This window comes from Sphaeramia orbicularis, chromosome 17 (assembly GCF_902148855.1).
Source record: "Sphaeramia orbicularis chromosome 17, fSphaOr1.1, whole genome shotgun sequence".
Classification (NCBI taxonomy): domain Eukaryota; kingdom Metazoa; phylum Chordata; class Actinopteri; order Kurtiformes; family Apogonidae; genus Sphaeramia; species Sphaeramia orbicularis.
Genome location: NC_043973.1, coordinates 10,988,430 through 11,009,438, shown reverse-complemented (window position 1 = coordinate 11,009,438; position 21,009 = coordinate 10,988,430). Strand labels below are relative to the sequence as shown.

The 21,009-nt window shown below is 36.4% G+C and overlaps 1 protein-coding gene across 1 annotated transcript; it reads right to left on the bottom strand.

The window, feature by feature from the left end:
- Positions 1-514: 514 nt before the first annotated feature.
- Positions 515-9,829, bottom strand: LOC115437583 (pancreatic alpha-amylase-like). The gene is made up of 9 exons (XM_030160854.1): positions 9,662-9,829; positions 7,796-7,942; positions 6,479-6,676; positions 4,142-4,372; positions 3,295-3,428; positions 1,584-1,806; positions 1,374-1,495; positions 988-1,113; positions 515-704 (listed from the first exon to the last, which is right to left on the bottom strand). Exons 1-9 carry the CDS (start codon positions 9,827-9,829, stop codon positions 515-517), a joined length of 1,539 nt encoding a protein of 512 aa, XP_030016714.1.
- Positions 9,830-21,009: the final 11,180 nt, after the last annotated feature.

Sequence of the window (21,009 nt, the reverse complement as noted above, 5' to 3'; positions counted from 1 at the left end):
CTCTAAATTTCTAAAATATTTTTGTGTTCCTACTGTAGATATTAATTTTCTAACCATCTACTTTCTTCACATCTCACTTTGAAAGAAAAATCTCCCGTTAAACTTGAAGGAAATGTTGATGTTCATAAACTATATGGACAAAAATATTGGGACACATCATGTCTACAGCTGTAAGATGTCCTGTTCATGCTGATTTGAGAAATAAACAGCATTATTAATAATCAATATGATGTTTCTCACAATATAAAGCGATATTATGACATTTGTCATTATTATTTTGTTGCTCAGACCTGTTAGAAAAGAAACACCTGAATTCAACGTGTCTCAATACTTTTGTCCATATAGTGTATGGCTTATGCTAGGAGGCTAACAAGCTGTAATCTACACAAGGACTTTAAAGAACACTGAGTTTCTCTTCATATTCTTCACACACTATCAATCACAGATAAATGAACAATTTTACACAATTCAAGTTGGAAATTTCAGATTTATTCATGGGAGGTATAGGTTGTTTTTACAGCTTGGACTCAGCATGAATAGCAACGAAAGGGTCCTCATCTCTGTTGCTGATCTTGAAGTGGGCACGGCCATCACCACCAACGTGGATCTGCTTTCCTGTGCATCTGCTTCCTTCTTTCTGACCAGAGATGACATCGCAGTAGGTGCCACCAGGCATGCCAGTGTTCAGGGTCACATTCAGCTCCCTGAGGGTAAACACAAGTTACATATGATATTAATGCCTTCAGAAACACAATAAAAGTCCTTTTTGAGATGGTTGTGAACTCACTGTATCTTTAAAAATCATCAATCAAATGTGTAAATTAAGTGTTCTACATCAGTTTATAGGTTTGGTATTAGTACATCATCAGAAAATTCAATAAATAAAAGCAGGGATACATCATATTATGAGTTTCTCTGATTTTCAGCATCAAGGAAAGAGTAAAGAGTCTTTATCCAGATTGACCACATTCAGTATAGGGTCCTTACCAGTCATCATTGTTGAAAACGATGAACCCACGGTTGCCACGTCCAAAGGCAACCTGGTTGCTCTGGTTGTCCCACCAGTTGGAGTGAGGCTGTCCATTGACCACATTACGGAAAATAACCATATTTCTGAGGAGAGACGTAAGAAAGGACAATCATAATGTGTTTTAGGATGCTTTAATAGTTGATGCTAAATACCTAAGACTTGAAGGTCTCCGGAATTTTTGAGTGGAAATCTTAAAATCATCATAGAGTTTTTATTTGCAGAAAAATCTGTCAGTTTCTGTAAATAAATTAAGGAGTTTATTTTCCAGTTTCTACTTTCCTAGCTCTTGTTTTATCGTGACTATCAACTGAGAGATTTACCCAGTATTTCCATAATAACTCACTTGATCTGACGCCATCTGTGCTCACACACCCATCCATCCCCACAAGTCTGGTCGGGGTTGATAGGAACAGATTTGGTGGATCCGTCACCATGGCTAGGGGGTCCCATCCAGTCATTTTGATCCTTGGAGTAAAGACAAGTTTAATTAATTTCACACCAAATATGTTCAGGTGTACTGTGCACTAAATAATGCCTCTAAGTGAAAACGTACCTTTCCGTTCACAAAGTGGCGGTCCCAGCGGAAGCTAGACATAACCCTGGTGGCACCGTAAGGGTGGGCCAGCATGTAGCCCACAGCCATTTTATAGAGCCTGGGGTCCCAGAAGGTAACAATAGAAGCACCACCGGCGCCGTGGCCTCTCTGGTTGTCGTGGTTGTCAACGAAGACAACAGCATTGCCATTGGGCATGAAACCCCAGCCCTCTCCCCAGGTCCTGAGTACAAAATAGTTTCATTAATAAGGCCTGTCATATGTAATGGCCCCATAGACTTCTGGTTTCTTCAGCTGGGATTGTAATTATTTAATGTCATAAGTTTTTAACATCTAACATTTTTGTAAGGCTCTTAAAGTTGTTGAAGTTTTGCTTAGAGTTGGGGTTCAGTTTAGAAGAAATTATGGATTTGATTTGAAATCTTTGTTTTGAACATGTAGACAGTGAAATCAAAACAAAACCAACCAACAAAATATCAGTAATGATACATAAAAGGCTGATAAGTGAACAAAAGGGAAAGAGAAAAATAAATCAAATAAAATAAAAATAAATCAAATCAGACATGCTCGAAAAGGAGTAGGAAGACATAAAAATAAAATATATACTCCCACCCCCAATCTCTATTCCTAATGATCTCTATATAAATAATAGCAATTATTATTTTATATGAATATCAATACAATAATAATAATAATAATAATAATAATAATAATAATAATAATAATAATAATAATAATAATAATAATGAGTGTGACACCAGAATACGTATTTTGGACTTCTGAACATCTTAAATATCTTGTAATTTTAATCTATAGCAGGGGTGTCAAACTCATTTTCTTGTGGGGGCCACATTCAGCCTAATTTAATCTGAAGTGGGCCGGACCAGTAAAATAACAGCATGATAGCCAATAAATAATGACAACTCCAAATTGTTTTAGTACAAAAAATGACTTTCAATTGCACCAATATTTATAATACGTTTACAAACTATCCAAACAAAAAGGATGTGAATAACCTGAAAAAAATGAAATTTGTTAAGAAATATAAGAACAATTTTATCAATATTATGCCTCGACTTATCATTTATACAAATGCATTACAGATCAGATCTAAAAAAGGCACAACACATTTAGTAACAGGCAAACTATGGGTAAAATTGAATTTACTTTTCTTAAGATATTTCCGTTTGTTCATATTTGTTCTGGTTATTCATATTTTTTGTGAACGTATAGTTTGGTAATGTAAAACATTTTCATGTAATTTTACTTTTTTACACCAAAAAAACAAAGAGAAAATTTGGGTTTGTCATTATTTATAAGTTATCATGATAATATTTTACTGGTTCTGACCCACTTGAAATCTAATTGGACTGTATGTGTCTGTATGTGGAACCTGAATTAAAATGATTTTGACTCCATTGATTGTTTATATCTTCTGTGTAATTTTTGCAATTTTTCACAAATTCATCCCGTGGGCCGGATTGGACCCTTTGGTGGGCTGGATTTGGCCCCCGGGCCGCATGTTTGACACCTGTGATCTATAGCATGCAGCTAAAATGAAAATTAAACATAACACCAGCCCAACCCAAAACTGGTTCATTGTTGACCAGGCTGTTGATAAGATGTTTCCTTTAATGTAATTATATATAATAATAATAATGTATGATGTACATATCTTTTGTAATTCGCATACAACCAAAGGTGCACCTACTTTGTGTAAGAAAGCTTCTCGCCGTTCCATTTTCTGAATATGGTTCCCAGTTTAGCACCATATTTGAACTCCGTCACTCTTCCCAGATGGGTATACTCTCTTGATGTGATTGGCTCACCTCCCAGATCAATAACCTCGAGGAAAAACAATACTGTAATTCATATCATCCATAATGTCTACAGTACGAATGGTTTAGATTAACTGAAATAAATCAACGATTGTGTATTTAAAAAAAAAAAAAAAAGCAAATATGCTTTTTTGATTCAGCTCTAACAAGAAACACGTTTCCTCTAAGAAAAGCTCCTGTCTTTATAGTGAAGACAAAGCCCACTTATGTTTGGGATCACAGACTGTTTTTGAAGCTGACACGCTTTGATTTTTTCAATTAAGGATCTTCACCTTTAACTTTCATATTCAAATCAACAGCATTGCATTTTATTATGGTTACTTAAAAACACTGACTTCTGGGATGGTGACATCTGTTTTCAGTAATGCCTGTCCTTATTTTCCCACGGCTCTGCTGAGAGCTTCTCTACGCTATCAGACATACATTTTAGAGCTCAGCTGATGAATGCTACACCGGTTAGTATTCATGCATACATTACATGCATACAGATTGAACAGATATATACAGTAGATACAGATTTTTCATTTCTGCTCACTGACTGCATGTTTTCTTACAGGTTCAAATAACTTATTGAAAACTTTTTAGGTAGAACACAATAATTAACAATATAAAAGGTTAGGTCATGCAGCATTAGCCAGCATTAAACCCCCTGTTATAGAGGTTGATTCATAGTACTGACTATGAATGGAGTATATTTGGGAATTCTGTTATCAAATCTACCTCCTGGAAAATGAAGGGTCTGGAGCCACCGGAGAACCACTTGGTGTTGAGGTTGTGCAGACGACCGTAGATGGCATGCAGGTCACCAGGCCACATGTGCTTGCAGGCATCCACTCTGAATCCAGCGACACCCATGTCAATCAGCTTGTTCATGAAGTCTGCCACCTTGCCCCTGACATAGTCTTTTTCCAGGGCAAGGTCCAGAAGGCCAACCAGACGGCAGTCACGCACCTGGAGCATAAACGGAGCAGCATTTGTATCACTATTTAAGGTGTAAGCAGAGATATCCTATTTAATTGGGGGGGGGGGGGGGGGGTTGTTTTTCAAAGTGGGGGTTTTGACACATATGTGCTGATAATATCCAGTTTAAATATGGATATATGAATATATTATTACTATATAGGACAATATAGAATATTATATGTATTTATATTATGTATGTGTAAGTGTTTTTGTTTGAGGATTTTTGTTTGTTTTGTTTCTGTTTTCTTTTTGTTCTTTTTAGTTTTTATTGATATTTGGTAGGGAAAGTTGTAAATGGGTATTATCATATTAGTGTACATAGGTAAAAGGATGTGTAATATTGTTATACTATTATTATTGTTGTTGTTGTTGTTCTTGTTATTATTATGATTATGATTATTATTATTATTAGTAGTAGTAGTAGTAGTAGTAGTAGTGGTAGTGTTATTATTATATTCATCCAAAAATAATAATTGCTATATAATGATCAGAAGGACTAGAAATTGGGGGTAGGAGTACATAAGTTTTGACTCCTTCCTACTCCTTTTCAAGCACGTATAATTTCATTTCATTTGTTTTATTATTATTATTATTATTATTACTATTATTATTATTATTATTATTATTATTATTATTATTTATTTATTTATTTATTTATTTATTTATTTAGTTAGTTGTTTGTTTGCTTATCAATTATTTATGCACCAGTACTTATATTTTGTTGGTTGATTTTTGTTTTGATTTCACTGTCTACATGTTCGAAATAAAGATTTTGGAATATTGTAAGACCTGAACTTTAATCAACATCTACTTTATCATTGTTTAAAAAGCATCTGAAAAGGACTTTAATTCATGAAAAAATGTAAGGCTGTGTATCACTTGATTTGTATTTGATGATTTGTAATGTGGATTACATTTTTATTGTTTTTACTTTAGTTTATTATTTCAGTTATATTATATTTTTAATTCTTTTTTTTTTTGTGTGTATTGTTCATTTCGGGGAGTTATTCATATAAGCCTTCTTTTTGGCTTCTAACCTCTCCTGCACAATTTTGTTTCTTGTTTGAATGTTGTTGTTTTTTTCTATTGCTGTTTTTTATTTTGTGCAAATAAATTAAATTAAATTAAATTAAAAAAAACATTTAATTTAATTAAATTTCATTCATTCATTCAATGCACAATATTGGTGTATAGGTTATATTATTAGCTGTATTTCTGTATTTTGTAAAGGCAAGTATTCATAAATACTATAGCAATTCATCTAAAACTTCACTTTGCATTTGAATTGTTCTTTGATGGGATGAATCTTGTCAAAAACATCATGAGTGTTGGTATTTATATTGACTTCTCATAGACCTTCAACACTATAGATAATGGCCTGTTACTGAGAAAACTGGATTAGTATGGGCACCACATAGTCTACCCATGTAAGTGGATGAAGATGGTACGACGCCACATACTCTTTACTCAAAAACTATTTAGAAAATACTCAGCAATGTTTGTCATGATTTGGGAATGTATTTTGTGGAGTACCTCAGGAATCAGTACTCAATCCTTTCACACTTTTCATGATTACATTTATTTAACAATACTTTAATGGGGATAATGAATTAAAATTATGAGGTTATAAAACTAGTTTAGACAAAATCCTCCTGGTTGTGATTGACCATAGATTAACAAAAAAATAATAATAAATAAAAATATATTAGTTGAAAAAAAAGTCAATAACCAGGTAATGCAATGATTTAGTAAATGTGCTTAAGTTTTTGGTTTTTTTTTTTGATATAGCAAAGTAAATATTAGAAGTCATTTATAAGGTTATTGTACAAGAGAAAGGGATTAATAACAGATATATATACCTATTGGGGTTAATTCATGGAACAATGCCAGTATAAATATTAAAAAGTCTAATTTTCTTTTGGATTTAAGGTTTATTATTTATATATTACTCCTTTATGGAAGCTTAAACTGTAAGAATGTAGGCAAACGTAAACAATCATTTTGTAGTGTTTATGCAGTTTATATTGTTTCTACTATATGTGATGACTGAATGGAACTACAAGGTCAAAATGAGCCTTAGATTTTCTCATTTACCTGATTGGCATCACCATAGTTCTCAATGTTTCCACTTCCAGTCCTGCATTTGTGGTCATTGAAGTCCCAGTGGGTAAAGGGGACACTGGGGAAGTCCTTCCTGCTAGCGCTGAACCAGCTTCCACATGAAGAGTGTGTTCCTTCTCCACCGCCGGCTCCGCACATGTGGTTGACAACAGCATCCACGTAGATGTTGACCTGCGAATGGATACGGGGTTATGGCTGCAAAGCGACTAAGCAACACCTCCCTTATTTTTTTCACTCTGTTTTCTAACACCTTAAGTTCAACTGGAGGCCGTACTCCCATTTGTTGTAACGTTGGTGTTCCAGGAGCCTTAGCTTTAGCAGCATACTCATAGTGAATGTGTCAGTGAGTTTAGGAGGCTGGAGGGCTGTTAGTCGGTTCGATTTTAAAATAAGATATATATTTTGTTACAGTAATTTGATAGTGATGCATATGTGTTGTGTAATGCACTGTAAAAAAAAAAAAATCCTGTTGTTTTTACGGAAAAAAACTGGCAGCTGTGGTTATCAGAACAATACTGTAAAAAAAACACATCCAATTGTAAACATATTTATGGAGTAACATGTAGATTTAACATTTTAAACATGTATATTTTACACTGGATTTAAATGGTCTGCACTTATTTAGCACATTTTCTACACCCTCATGGTGTCCAAAGCACTTTCCAAAGCCACCAGGTCCAACTGGGAGCAATTTAAGGTTCAGTGTCTTCCGTGGACACTTTGACATATGGACAGTTGGAGCCAGGATTCGAACCACCAACCCTTTGGTTATTGGACGAGCCGCTCTACCAACTCTACCAACCCAATAATGTACAAGTTTAAAATGTTAAATTGTTAAATGTTTACTTTTTTATAACTTTTTTTATTTAAAAAAACCCACCAAATAGGCCATTATTTCAACATTATGGTCTTGCAATTTAAACGGCACCACATTGTTTTTTAATTTACAGTTTTATTTTCTAAAAACAGTATAAATACAGAATTTATAAATACAAATCTGGTTTTGTTCACATATTCTTTCTGTAAGAACTACAGCTATATTTGATTTAATCATTAACACAAAAATCTTTTCAAATAAACAACTTTGCATTGTATTGTCCCTTACAGTTTTTTATGTTGCAATTTTACAACTTTTTGGTGTTAATTCTACAGTCATTTTTTACAGTGTGTTTCTGGTATGAGTTTGTTGTGTAGAGGACGGCTGTAAATTTATGAGCTGATGTCAAGCACAGAAGAGCCTTGTTCCTAAATGACTAATTCACTAAATCAGTGTTGTAACGTAGTTTATACCCCGACGTTGTTGCATCTGGTGATCATGTCTCTCAGCTCGTTCTCACTGCCAGATCTGGAGCACAGGTTGTAGCTGATTGGCTGGTATCTCTGCCACCAGGGTCTCCAGGGACTGTTCAGCACAATGTGCTCATTTGGAGGGGAGATCTGAGCAGCACAAAGAGAGAGAGGGGGAAAAAGACATTACTGTAATTTTTACTTTGTCTGTAGACAGAAAGTGATTGTTGTGTCAACAGCAGGGCAGACAGAGAGGGTTAAGAGGGATTAGAGTATGTAATGTATATGTGCAGGGTATAGCATTTAAAAGATGAGGATTCAAGTAGAGAAGCATCCCCTCTGTTCCAAACCCACCCTGTTAAAAAACGAAAAAGCACATGTGGCTTTTCAGCTCCTCTAAGTAATGAGGGTACTTCTGTTATAACATTGAGAAAAAACCTCTATGAACTGGAGTAGATTTTTTAGGCTGATGTAACACTTAGAGAAAGTGATAAAACTAGAAGATCTGAAGCTTTTCCTTCATCTCTTTTCAAAAATGTTTGCAGAGAGTTTGCCTGTGATATAGCATAAAGATACAAGATTCGAAGGGGTTTCTTAAAGCTGCAGCGTGTGACACCTTAGAAAATGTCTGTATGTTGACATAGTTTTTCTACACGCTAAAGCCAGGTTCAGCTGGCTGTCTTTGAGAAGTGGATACTTAACTTATTCCAGCTACTATAAAACTTGTTTTTCTAGCTTCAAATGCTATTGATTTCATGTTGTTTTTCAACAGACATGTATTAGCATTAGCATTAGCATTAATTGGATGCCTGCTGTTGTGGCATAACAGCCACTGCATTAAAACATAACATACTAAGTTTACATTGTTGGTTGTACGGAAGATAGACCCAAATATGACCCTGAGAGAGTTAAATATAGATTCACAGAAACTGACAGTAAAAAGTGTGTTTTTATACTTAGTTTGTCGTTTACTTTACATCTTAATACTTATATTTTTATTCTTGACTGTGTAATCAATGTGTGTATTTTATTTAAACATCTTATGGAATGGAAAACCACTGTTGTACTGTACAATGGTACTATGACAATGAAGCTTGTTCTATTCTATTCTATTCTATTCTATTGTTCTATTCTATTCTGTTCTATTCTATTCTAATTTGTTCTGTTCTATTCTAATCTCTGAACAGAACAAACTCTTCTATTCTATTCTATTCTATTCTATTCTATTCTATTCTATTCTATTCTGTTCTATTCTAATTTGTTCTGTTCTATTCTAATCTCTGAAACTCAAACTCTTCTATTCTATTCTATTCTATTCTATTCTATTCTATTCTATTCTATTCTATTCTATTCTATTCTATTCTAATTTGTTCTGTTCTATTCTAATCCCTTCTGTTTTGTTCTATTCTATTCTATTCTATTCTATTCTATTCTATTCTATTCTATTCTATTCTATTCTATTCTAATTTGTTCTGTTCTATTCTATTCTACTCTGTTTTGTTCTGTTCTATTCTAATCCCTTCTGTTCTGTTCTATTCTATTCTAATTTGTTCTGTTCTATTCTATTCTACTCTGTTTTGTTCTGTTCTATTCTAACTATTCTATTCTATTTTGTTCTGTTCTATTCTGTTCTTTTCTGTTTCTTCTATTTTGTCTCTTCTGTTCTGTTCTGTTCTATTCTATTCTATTCTAATTCTATTCTATTCTATTCTGTCACAACTGACATATCAATTAAAACCGTGGGTGCCAAGATGAGATGAGCCTTAAACAATGGAACTGTTAATATCTCACTGTTTTATGGAAAGAAAATAATGATTATTCTGTTTCCTTAGTTTGAACACTCAGTCAGATCCACCTGTACAGACATACCTGAACTCCACCAAAGCCATTAGGACCCAGGAAGCGCTCACACTCTGCAGCGATGTCCGCCCAGCGCCACTCGAACAGGTGGACCATGGCCGTCCTGCCATGTTTGAAGTTGGGGTTGTGCTGGGCCAAGCTGAGCCCAAACAGGGCCACGAGAATGAACAGCTTCATTGCTTCCCCTGGTTAAAGCAAGAAAACCACACTAACTCACAGCTCGCCTTCCTTATTTATACGCTTTATTGACCTCTCGTGAACCAATGAGAGATGTGGAAAATATCAGCAAAGGAGATGAAACAGCTGCTTCGTTCTCACAGCTCGATACCTTGTTTCGAAAAACATAACACTGAAGCGTGTGCAGGTTGGAAAGGGAAAAAGATGATGTTTGATTTGTGTCTTTTCTACTTTATGAACATGGCTGTACACGTGTCAAAGAAGGCAATGAAAAGTTAAAATCATCATGCATTATTTCTTCATGGAACAAACGTTTCTGTTGCTTCACTCACACACTTTTAAAACAACAGTATCATAAGTTACCCGGACTGAGCAATAATCCTTCAAATGTTGTGCAATAACTCTTCAAATATAAATTACGTGCAATAAGTCACGCAATAATCTGCTATCCTACAATAACAATGTAATATTTATTCAATATTTATCAAAAATTAATGCACTTTTTATACAGACTTTGTTCATATGTATGTATACTGTTTACATAGATATACTGTTTTTATAGGCAATATATACTGTTAATACTAATAAATATGTATACTGTTAATACAGATAGATAGATAGATAGATAGATAGATAGATAGATAGATAGATAGATAGATAGATAGATAGATAGATAGATAGATAGATAGATAGATAGATAGATAGATAGATAGATAGATAGATAGATAGATGTACACTGTTATTCATGGGTATTATATACTGTTAATATCATTTTTAGATATACATACTGCCATATACTGTAAACCCTTTCATGCACAGTGGTCACTCCAGTGGACAGTTATTCTACAGCTGCTCTCTTGTATATTCATGGGTTTTGTTGTTTTATTTGCATATCAGACAACTTTGCTGTTCTTGATAAACCCGATCTGCAGTAACATGTTTGAGAGTAAATCAATTGCTAGTTGTTATTAGACTGTAATTAACAATTTTCTGAAACAAAAAGTTGTTTGTCACATTATCTTCATGAAGTGAGTAATAACCAGTTTTAAAGTATGCTAAAATGTGAGAAAACATCAGATTAGCTGCATTAAAATAATATTTCATCGTTTTCACACAGTATATCACTTTCTGATATTGTATTTTAAATACATGTTTCTTTTCTTCAAAAAATAAACACATGGTGTCCAACTGAGTGGACATTTTTGTAACTCCATAAAAAACAGGTTCATAAAACATTTCCATCACATTGTTTTTTTCATGCCTAAAGAGGAATAAAAACACTTAGGAAAAAAATCTTGATTAAGGTTCTCATAATTCATGCATGAAAGGGTTAATAATGTAAATTTGCATCTATTCATATTTTGTCCAGTTTTGTTTTTTATCCTACTTAGCTCTATTCTTATGTTACTTTGTAAAACTTTAAAATGTATGATTTCTTATCTTATTTTTATTTTTTGTAATGTTATACAGTCTACTCTCGTTAAACCGCCCGCCGTTATACCACCATTTTCGCTCACCGCCGACCAAAACCATTGCACAAAAATCCCCAATGCATTATTCCATTAGCTACCGCCATTTCCGCCTATCGCCATCCGCCAGCCCAGTTCCATGCACAAACAACACTTATACCATTGATTTCCCGACCGTTATACCGCCAGCGTGATTGCCATCGAGTACACATAAATTTTAACAATGCACTGAAACAAACGCGCCAGACGCTGATCACGACAAGCTACGAGTAGGTCTACGGAACGGCCACCGTTCATTTATCGCAGAACACTCAGTAGGTCAGGATGTCGGGAAGAGGACGTGGGATTAAGCCAAAGCCTCAAGATGATGGGGTGTCATTTCCCGACACGGTATAATAATGCTTAAAATGTTTCCCCACTTTAAATGATCCCTTACAACATAACAGAATCAAGATTTATTTAGAAACGCAATTAGAACGGGTTAACGGAGGCAGCATAGACATCATATAGTAAAGACATGCACATTATGGACGCAACCCGTTGTAACGCCATTTTTGCTATACCACCAATTTGGCCGTGAACGGAAGTTGGCGGTATAACGAGAGTAGACTGCATTCACTCTACTCTTATTTGCTAAATACTGGAGTTTTGTTAACCCTTTATAGTTCACTCCTAGAAATACTCTCAAATTCTACATTTCAACCTTAGTGTGTTATTAGAGGACCTAACAAGACTTTATTACGTGAATTTTTTTAACATGTTGTATTGTTATGTAGAAAATCAAGGCCAGTGAAGTTACTATATTTGGTTCCTTATCCTTAAGTGGAAAAAAAATCCAAAAAATATACTGTAAAAAAAAAAAAAAAAAAAAAAATCAACAAAAACACATGTAAGGTGTAAGGAACATTTGTTTTAGAACATTAGACCAACATAAGTGCTGATCCAGACCCCTGTCCACATCCACATGATCCCTTTGAACATCATTCCTTACATTAGTACCATTACTTCATGGTACCTAACAAAGCAGGTCCACTCACTGTTCATGCAGAGGTGGACCTTACAGACCCTGTAGACCACATTGGACCTGAGATTGGTGACTCACTGTCCTCACCAGAACTGCTGATGTCACTGTCTTGTAATGTGTGTGGAAATTACTAAAAATAGTCACTTGCCCGATAAAGGGTTAATATTACTGCACTGATTGGAGTAGCACTTCTAATTTATGCACAAAATGACAATAAAGGCTATTCTATTCTATTCTATTCTATTCTGTGCATTGTCCTGCCATATAAACACAAATACAAACCAGGTCTATGTTAAAGTTCTTACCTTTCCCATTGATCTTGCTGTCAGGCCAGTAACCTGATATCAGAACAGTTACGTGAAACCTTCAGTGACAAAAGTCGGATTTGAGATGAAAAACACTCTGCTTTGTGCAAAGTAAATAAAAGACTGTGGTTAATCATTCTTTTATGTTTTGTATCTGGTTGTGTTTTCTTTTGCTTTGGTGGGGGAAGGTAAAAACATGCTGCAAGATATAGTTTTACAAATTAATTAAAATTCAAATTTCCACTTAAACAAGTAAGTTTATGTAATGAGGTGAATGTCCTTGATGGGAATTTGGTATTTAGCCCTTTTAAATAGAAGCCCAAGGAGAAAACAGTAGGTCCGATTACACTGGTCAACAACAAATTTATTGTTTAAGTTTTTTTAGCTGATTTAGGATAATTTTGGTGTGCTGAATCCAAAAATCATATTAATTTTGCTCAATCAGGTCAACTTTCTGAACTATGCTACATATTGGCTTTTTAACATTTTTGCTTACATTTATGGGCATTTTCACATCATACGATACTAAATTCTTTCATATTTCTTGCAATAAACGAGTTCTGAAGATTTGACTTTTGCCAATTTATGATTGTTTTTTTTTATATTACAGGTGAATGAAATGGCTTCCACTAGAAGATCTTGCAAAAATAAGTCTGACGTATTCTGCTACATCTGCGGTGAATTCACCATTGTACCTAACAGGAATCTTGTTAGAAAATGATTTTTTTTCTCTTAACCCTTTCATGCACTGTCCACTCCAGTGGACAGTTCTTCTCCAGCTGTTCTCTTGAATATTAATGGGTTTTGTTGTTTTAGTTCCGTATCAGCCAACACAGTGGACGCTTATGCACCATCCCATACACTGTAATTCAGATCATTACTGTAACTTTACTGTTCTTGATAAACCTGATCTGCACTAACATGTTTGAGTGTAAATAAATTGTTATTTGTTAGACAAGAAGGGTTTTTTTTGCATATTATCTCCATGAAGTGAGTAATTACTAGCATTAGAATATGTTAAAATGTGAGAAGACATCAGATTAGCAGCATTAAAAATGTTTTTATTTCATTGTTTTCATATCACTTTCTGATATTGGGTTTTAAACACATGTTTCTTTACTTAAAAAATTAAATGCATAGATATTTTTGTAACTCCATAGAAAAAAAAAACTCGATCGCATTGTTTTTTTCATGGCTAAACACTGAAGAAAAAAATCTTGACTAAGGTTCTCATAATTCGTGCATGAAAGGGTTAAAGGTCCCATATTATGCAAATCTCACTTTGTGAAAGTTTTCTTATAGTAGTGTGTGTTGCAGTAGCCTCATTATGAGGTTCGAATTTGAAAACTGTCTGTTTCCTCCCTGCCTTGCTACACCACATTTTGTTAAAATGCCAGCTCAAACGGCAGAGTTTGAGTTGGGTCTGCTTATGACGACTGTGCAAAATGGTCCTAATTCAGTTGAAAAAACCTAGACAATTTGCAAAAAACATTTTTTTGTAACCCAGTGCTATTAACTATACGCCCAGTTTATTAACCCTTTCATGCATAGTGGTCACTACAGTGGACAGATATTCTCCAGCTGTTCTCGTGTATATTCATGGGTTTAGTTGTTTTAATTTCATGTCCTCCTGAGACCCAGCAATGCATTTTTGTCCTCTGTAGGGGACTAAAGTTTGACAGTTTTAATAAAAAAAAAAAAAAAAAAATGCTGGTCATTGCAAAGGACATTCCATTAAAAAAAAATAAATAAATGAAAATCATTTTTAAAAAATGTATCTGAAAAAACTTGCATTTTGCAGTTTCCAATCAAGATGACTGTTTAATGTAAAAAAGCTAAAGATTTTCACTTTACCGGATCTCAAGAGGATATCAACCAACACAGTGGACGCTCATGCATCATCTACACTGATGTTCAGACCTTTACTTTAACAGCTCATTTTCTCAAACAATTTTTTATTTTTTTTTATATATATATTATCTCCATGAAATGAGTAAAAACTAGTATTAGAGTATGACAAAATATGAGAAAACATCAGATTAGTTGCATTAAAAATGTTTTTATTTCATAGTTTTCACACAGTATATCACTTTATGATGATGGGTTTTAAATATATGTGTCTTTGCTTAAAAAAATTTAATGCATGGTGTCCAACTGAGCGGACATTTTTGTAACTCGAAACATGAAAAATAGACTCAAAAAAATTCAATTGCATTGTTTTTTTTTATGCCTAAATAGGAATAGGAAAACACTCAGGAAAAAAATCTTGATTAAGGTTCTCATAATTCATGCATGAAAGGGTTAAATAAAATAAAAACCTATTTTTAATGTCTGTGTAGACTTGAAAAATAAAAGAATTGTATCTCTTCTGAAGTGGATTTGTGGTTTGTTTTGGTCAGGTATGTAGTATGAGTTTTATTGCACATTTTCGACAGTGATCATAGTTCTGCATTATGTATGTTGTCACTAGCAGTTATGGAACGTGTGGAGTCCTTGTATAACTATGATCTGCTTTAACATCAGGAAAACCAATACAGATAAGCTACTTTTAAATAAAAGGGGTTAAAAGGTCACACATGTTATGTAAAATCTGTTTACTGAGGCAGTCCTGATAAAACACAACCGTTTTCCCATGAGGGGCTGCAATCTGACCTTTCACTCAGTTGGATGGGAAAAGGGTCAGTAGTGCTGCCACTGAGTCAACCCCCAGGGGTACAGTTATTAGTTAAGGAAAAAAAAAACAACACAAACTGCAATTATCAGTGAAAAAAAGACTAAATATATACTACGATGAACAACAAAACAAGAGAATGAAGTAGTATTGCAGGTATAACTGCTGGTTGCTAAATATGTACACGCTTCGTACTGATGTCCACAGCAAGTTTATTCTTCATAGAAGACAGGTGGTACACCGTGAAACACCGTGAAAACTAAATACAAACAGAAAACCAAACAATGTTTTACCCAAATATTCATACAAAACACTGTAAACATAAATTAAAAGTCACTGTTACCGTGTTCGCCTGGTCAGCCAACAGAAAATGGGACGGGGTATAGTTCTCTCTGTTTGGACCCGCCAGATCTGTCCTTTCCTCCCGCGTTGTCCTTCGCTTCCGTGTTGAGGTCACATGACTGTATGTGACCTTTGACCAGGACGAACTTACTTATGACAAATACTTATTTGACTTACAAAACAACTTAAATTACAACAAATCAGAGATTTCAATAATGAAGTGCAAAATAAAATTAACCCAAAAATCTAAAATATAATAATCAGATTAATAAACAACTGTGTTGCCATAGAAACTTCACAACCTAAAACTCTATCCGTTACACTCCCACCAAATTACCTTTGATTACTGAACAACCAAATACATATGTTAGTACATGTTACATTCTGCGTGAAATTTTTCAAAGGTAATTTCCATGTACTTACTAAAGCACTCAAACATTAGAAACATCACAATATAATTAATAAACATTTTCACCTTCTTTGTTAACTTCACTTATACACTCGCATTTAAACAGGTTAAATGAATTAAAGCGAGCAAGTTAAGTAATACCCTTATTACCTTTATCTAGAAAAGAGGTAGTTATTAGCAGTTGGATCAATCTTAATATTAGATAGGATGTTTTAGCTGCTTTCTACAAGAACAACTAATTTCTGTATAGGTCTGTCTAGAATGGATGGTTTACAGAGGCGTTCACCATCTTTTCTTAACTTTCGCTCTCCGATCTGGATTGTTGCCTTGCGTACCAGTCCTTTGTCATCCTCATGTACTTCAAGAACCCTGGCAAGCTTCCATTCATTCCTAGGGATCTCCTCTTCTTTAACAATGACAATGTCACCGACTTTCAGATTTCGTTTGGGAGTATGCCACTTTTGCCTTAAATTGATATTGGCTAGATACTCTTTTCTCCATCTGCTCCAAAACTGCTCTGACAGATACTGCACTCTTCTCCAGCGCTTTCTGGCATACAAATCCTCCTTGATAAATTTGCCTGGTGGGGGCAGTGGAACTGAGGATTTCATTGTCAGGAGATGGTTGGGGGTCAAAGGCTCTAGACTTTTTGGGTCATTGATAGTGTCCACTGAAAGAGGACGGTTATTGACAATGGACATGGCTTCATAAAAGAATGTCCTTAAAGAAGCATCATCCAATCTACCACCACTGCTTGCAAAGACAGAGTTGATTACACTTCTCATTGTCCTAATCTGCCGTTCCCATATGCCTCCAACATGACTTGAACTTGGGGTGTTCATGTGGAAGTCACACTGCCTGTTTGCTAGAAATGTAGCTATTCTGTCTTGGTCCATTTCATTGAGAGCCTTTTCCATTTCATTTCTTGCTCCCACAATGTTGGTTCCCTGATCTGACCTTATATGCCGTACAGCTCCTCGGATGGCTATAAAACAACGTAAGGCATTTATGAGCGCATCTGTTGTCATATCTTCTAGCATCTCCACATGAACCGCTCTGGAACATAGGCATGTGAAAAGGAGACCATAGCGTTTATGCACCTTGCGACATTGTTTTGTGTAAAACGGGCCAAAACAGTCCATGCCACAGTAGGTGAATGGTGGTGAGGGGTTAACTCGGTCACCAGGAAGGTCTGCCATCTGCTGTTCCTCTAAAGACCTGCGAGCTCTCCTGCAAGGGACACACTGTCTTATGTACTGAGCTACTGCCTGACTGCCACTAATGATCCAATAACCATTGGCCCTTAGTTCATTTAGAGTTTGTCCCCTGCCCTGATGTTGTGTCTTTTCGTGATAGTGAGCTAGAATGAGGCGTGTAACAACACTGTCTCGTGGAAGGATTATAGGATGTCGAAGTTCAAGAGATGCAGATGCCCTTTTTAGTCGTCCCCCCACTCTCATTACGTCATCTTTGAGGTGTGGTTCAAGCTGATAGAGTTTGTGATTGCGAGACAACTTTCGAGATTTCTGGCTGAGTATGTGTAACTCTTCTTTGAATGCCTCTTGCTGAGCTAGCCTGACAAGAGTCAAGAGACAAGAGCTCTTCTTCTTTCCTGAACGCTTAGAGGTTCTGTTTGCATCATTTTTTTGGCTAGCCTCTGGATCCTAGCAATAACATTTACAGCTGTAGTCCATTTTGAGAATCGGGACAGGTGCTCTAGGAAACTGACATGCCTTGTAACCTCAGTTCTCAGTGTTTGGGTTGCTTTTACCTCAGGGTCTCCGACAAGCAGTTCTACTGTTCCCCGAGTTGCAACAACTTCTCTCTCCCATAGGAACTTTGCTCCAGTGAGCCAGGTTGAGGTGAGTATCTCTGCCACACTGAGACCTCTTGAGGCATGACCAGCAGGGTTTTCTTTGGTGTCAACGTAGAACCATTGTTTTGGATCAGTAGTGTCTCGTATCCTCTGGACACGATTTGCGACAAAGACATGAAACCGCTTGGCTTCGTTATTGATATACCCTAAGACGACTTGTGAGTCTGTCCAGAAGAACTCTCTATCAACCTTAAGCTCAAGTTCTTCCCTTAACACAATGCTCATGGCTGCAGAAACTGCTGCTGCAGTCAACTCTAACCGTGGTATGGTAACTATTTTAGTGGGTGCAACTCTCGACTTGCCAATAATGAAGCAACAGTGAACCTTATCTTCACCTACCAGTCTAACATAAGAACACTGACCATAGCCCTGACTGCTCGCATCTGAAAAATGATGCAGTTCTACTTTCAGCACCCTTCCGAAGTTCTCTGGTATGAAGCATCTAGGGATCTGAATCTTTCCGAGATTCTTTAGGTCATTTACCCAACTCTCCCACCTTGGCTTCAACTCGTGCGGTTCATCCCAGGCAATGCCTTTCTGACACATCTCTTGAAGGATTCTCTTTCCTGTCAGGATGAACGGGGCTAGGAACCCTAACGGATCGTACACTGAAGCTACCACTGAGAGGAGTCCCCGTCGTGTAGCTGGTTTCTCATCAAGTAAGACTTTGAAACGGAAGACGTCACTCTCAGCATCCCACCTTACTCCTAGTACACTCTGCATTGGGAGATCATCATGGACCAGATTTACATTCCTCACCTCAGCAGCACGTTCTGAGTCACAGACAGACTCCAGAACCTCACGATTATTGGAGATAAATTTATGAAGATGCAGCTTGCCTTTAGCACACACTGTTTGGGCTTCTTTTACCAGCCTAACTGCCACATCTACAGACTCTACACTTATAAGGCCATCATCTACGTAGAAGTGCTTCATAATGAAGCTAGCTGCCAAAGGATACTCATTCTCATTCTCGCTCACAAGATGCTTTAAGCCATAATTGGCGCAGCCTGGTGATGATGACGCTCCAAAGAGGTGGACCTTCATACGGTACTCCCTGGGTTCTGAGTCTGTGTCACCATTGTCCCACCACAGAAAGCGTAAAAAATCTCTGTCACCTTTGCTGACATGGAACCTGTGGAACATTTTTTCAACGTCACATGTGATTGCGATAGGATGTTTGCGGAATCGGCAGAGAACTCCAGTGAGACCGTTTGTAAGATCAGGTCCTGATAGCAGGTGGTCATTTAAGGAAGTGCTTTCATACTTAGCTGAACAGTCAAAAACTACCCTAATCTTATCTGGTTTTCTGGGATGGTATACCCCTTGGTGTGGGATGTACCATATATGTCCAGGTTCAGGAGCTTCATCTGCTCTCTCAGCATCACCATCTTTGAAGACACCTTCCATAAACTTAACATAGTCACTCTTGAATTTAGAATCTCTGTCAGGCCTTCTTTTAAGGTGCTTTAGCCTAATCATGGCGAGCTTTCTGTTGTTAGGGAGATGAGGACGAGCTTTGAAGGGAAGTGGCATCTCAAGGTGACCACAGTCATTCTGCTGAATGCTTCCCTTTAAGATCTGAAGGAACTGAATGTCTTCCTGAGAAATGCTTTTTTCACTTGCTCTGGTGTCTGCAAAATCTAATTCTAGCACTTTTAAAACAGCTGCAGGTGAAACAAGTGGAAGCTCTTTAACCGATATACGGTGACACAGACCAGTTACATCTTGTGAGTTCACTTTATGCGCTCCGCTTCCCACAATGCTCCAACCCAAGTCTGTTTTGATGGCATAAGGCTCATAATCACCCCCAGTAATAACCTTACGGGGTGCGAGTGCTCTGGAGCAGTCATAACCTATCAGAAGCCCTACTTCACAATTCATCAGTGAAGGCATTTCAGGAGCTATGACCTCAAGATGTTTCCATTTGCTAGCTGTCTCACAAGTAGGGATGTGTGTGCGTTCAAAGGGGATAAAATCTCTTGTATAGGCAGGGGGCAAAGGGATAAAATCATTTGAGTGAAAGCCTCTTATTTTAAGTCCACTCACTTTCTGACTCTTCACAACTGAATCCTTTGCCATCATTGTGGAGAGCTTTAGCTTAACTGGCTCCATCACTGCCTTTAGTTTTTCACATAGCTCTTTGTCAATAAATGTGTGACTACTTTGAGTGTCCAATAGGGCGTACACCAGGATTTCAGAATCTGGGGAGTTAGGTGATGAGATCCACACTGGAACGATCATTGATGTACTCCCACCATCGTCTCCAGTGACACAACATGATAATGAGGAGGTATTTTCTCCACTTGGTAGGACACTTTGTGAAGACTTATCTGCAGGCGGACGGTCTTCATGCAGTGGAGTTGGATGGTGCCTTTTGCATATGCTACACATGGCTTTATTTCTACAGTCTTTGGAATTATGTCCTTTTCTCAGACATGCAAAGCACAGTTTACTATCTTGAACAAACTTCCTCCTCTCTTCCAAGAATTTTTCCATAAATCTTTGACATTTATGTATGGAGTGGTTTTCTCCACAAAACGCACACTTAACTAAGTTTGTATTATGTGTTGCTGTGCTGAATTTCTTTAGTTTGTTTGAATCTTTTGACTTGTCATCAAAATCGATGGATTTGTTTGTTTGGCTTGCATCTGAGGTTTTCATGTTGATAGCAAAGGTGTTAGCTTTTGGTCTCTTTATTTCTCTAAAGGATTTTTCCTCAGAGGGCTTTAATGCATGCAGTGAAGACACTGGATTACACGCTATGCGGGCTTCCTTTGAAACGAATGAAGCAAACTCTTTAAAGCTTGGAAAGTTTTTGGCTTGATCCAATTGTTCTGTGACATAGCGATTCCATCTAGTTGTAACCCAATCGGGGAGTTTGACAAGCAATTTCTGATTCTCTTCACAGTCATTCAGGACCTGAAGACCATTAACGTGAGGCATGGCGTCACTGCATGTTTGAAGGAAATCACTAAACTCTCTTAGCTTAACATACTCTTTTGAACCAATTTTTGGCCATTTGTTAAGCTTGTCCCTGTAGGCACGTTGCACCACAAAGGAGTGACCATACCTGGCATTTAG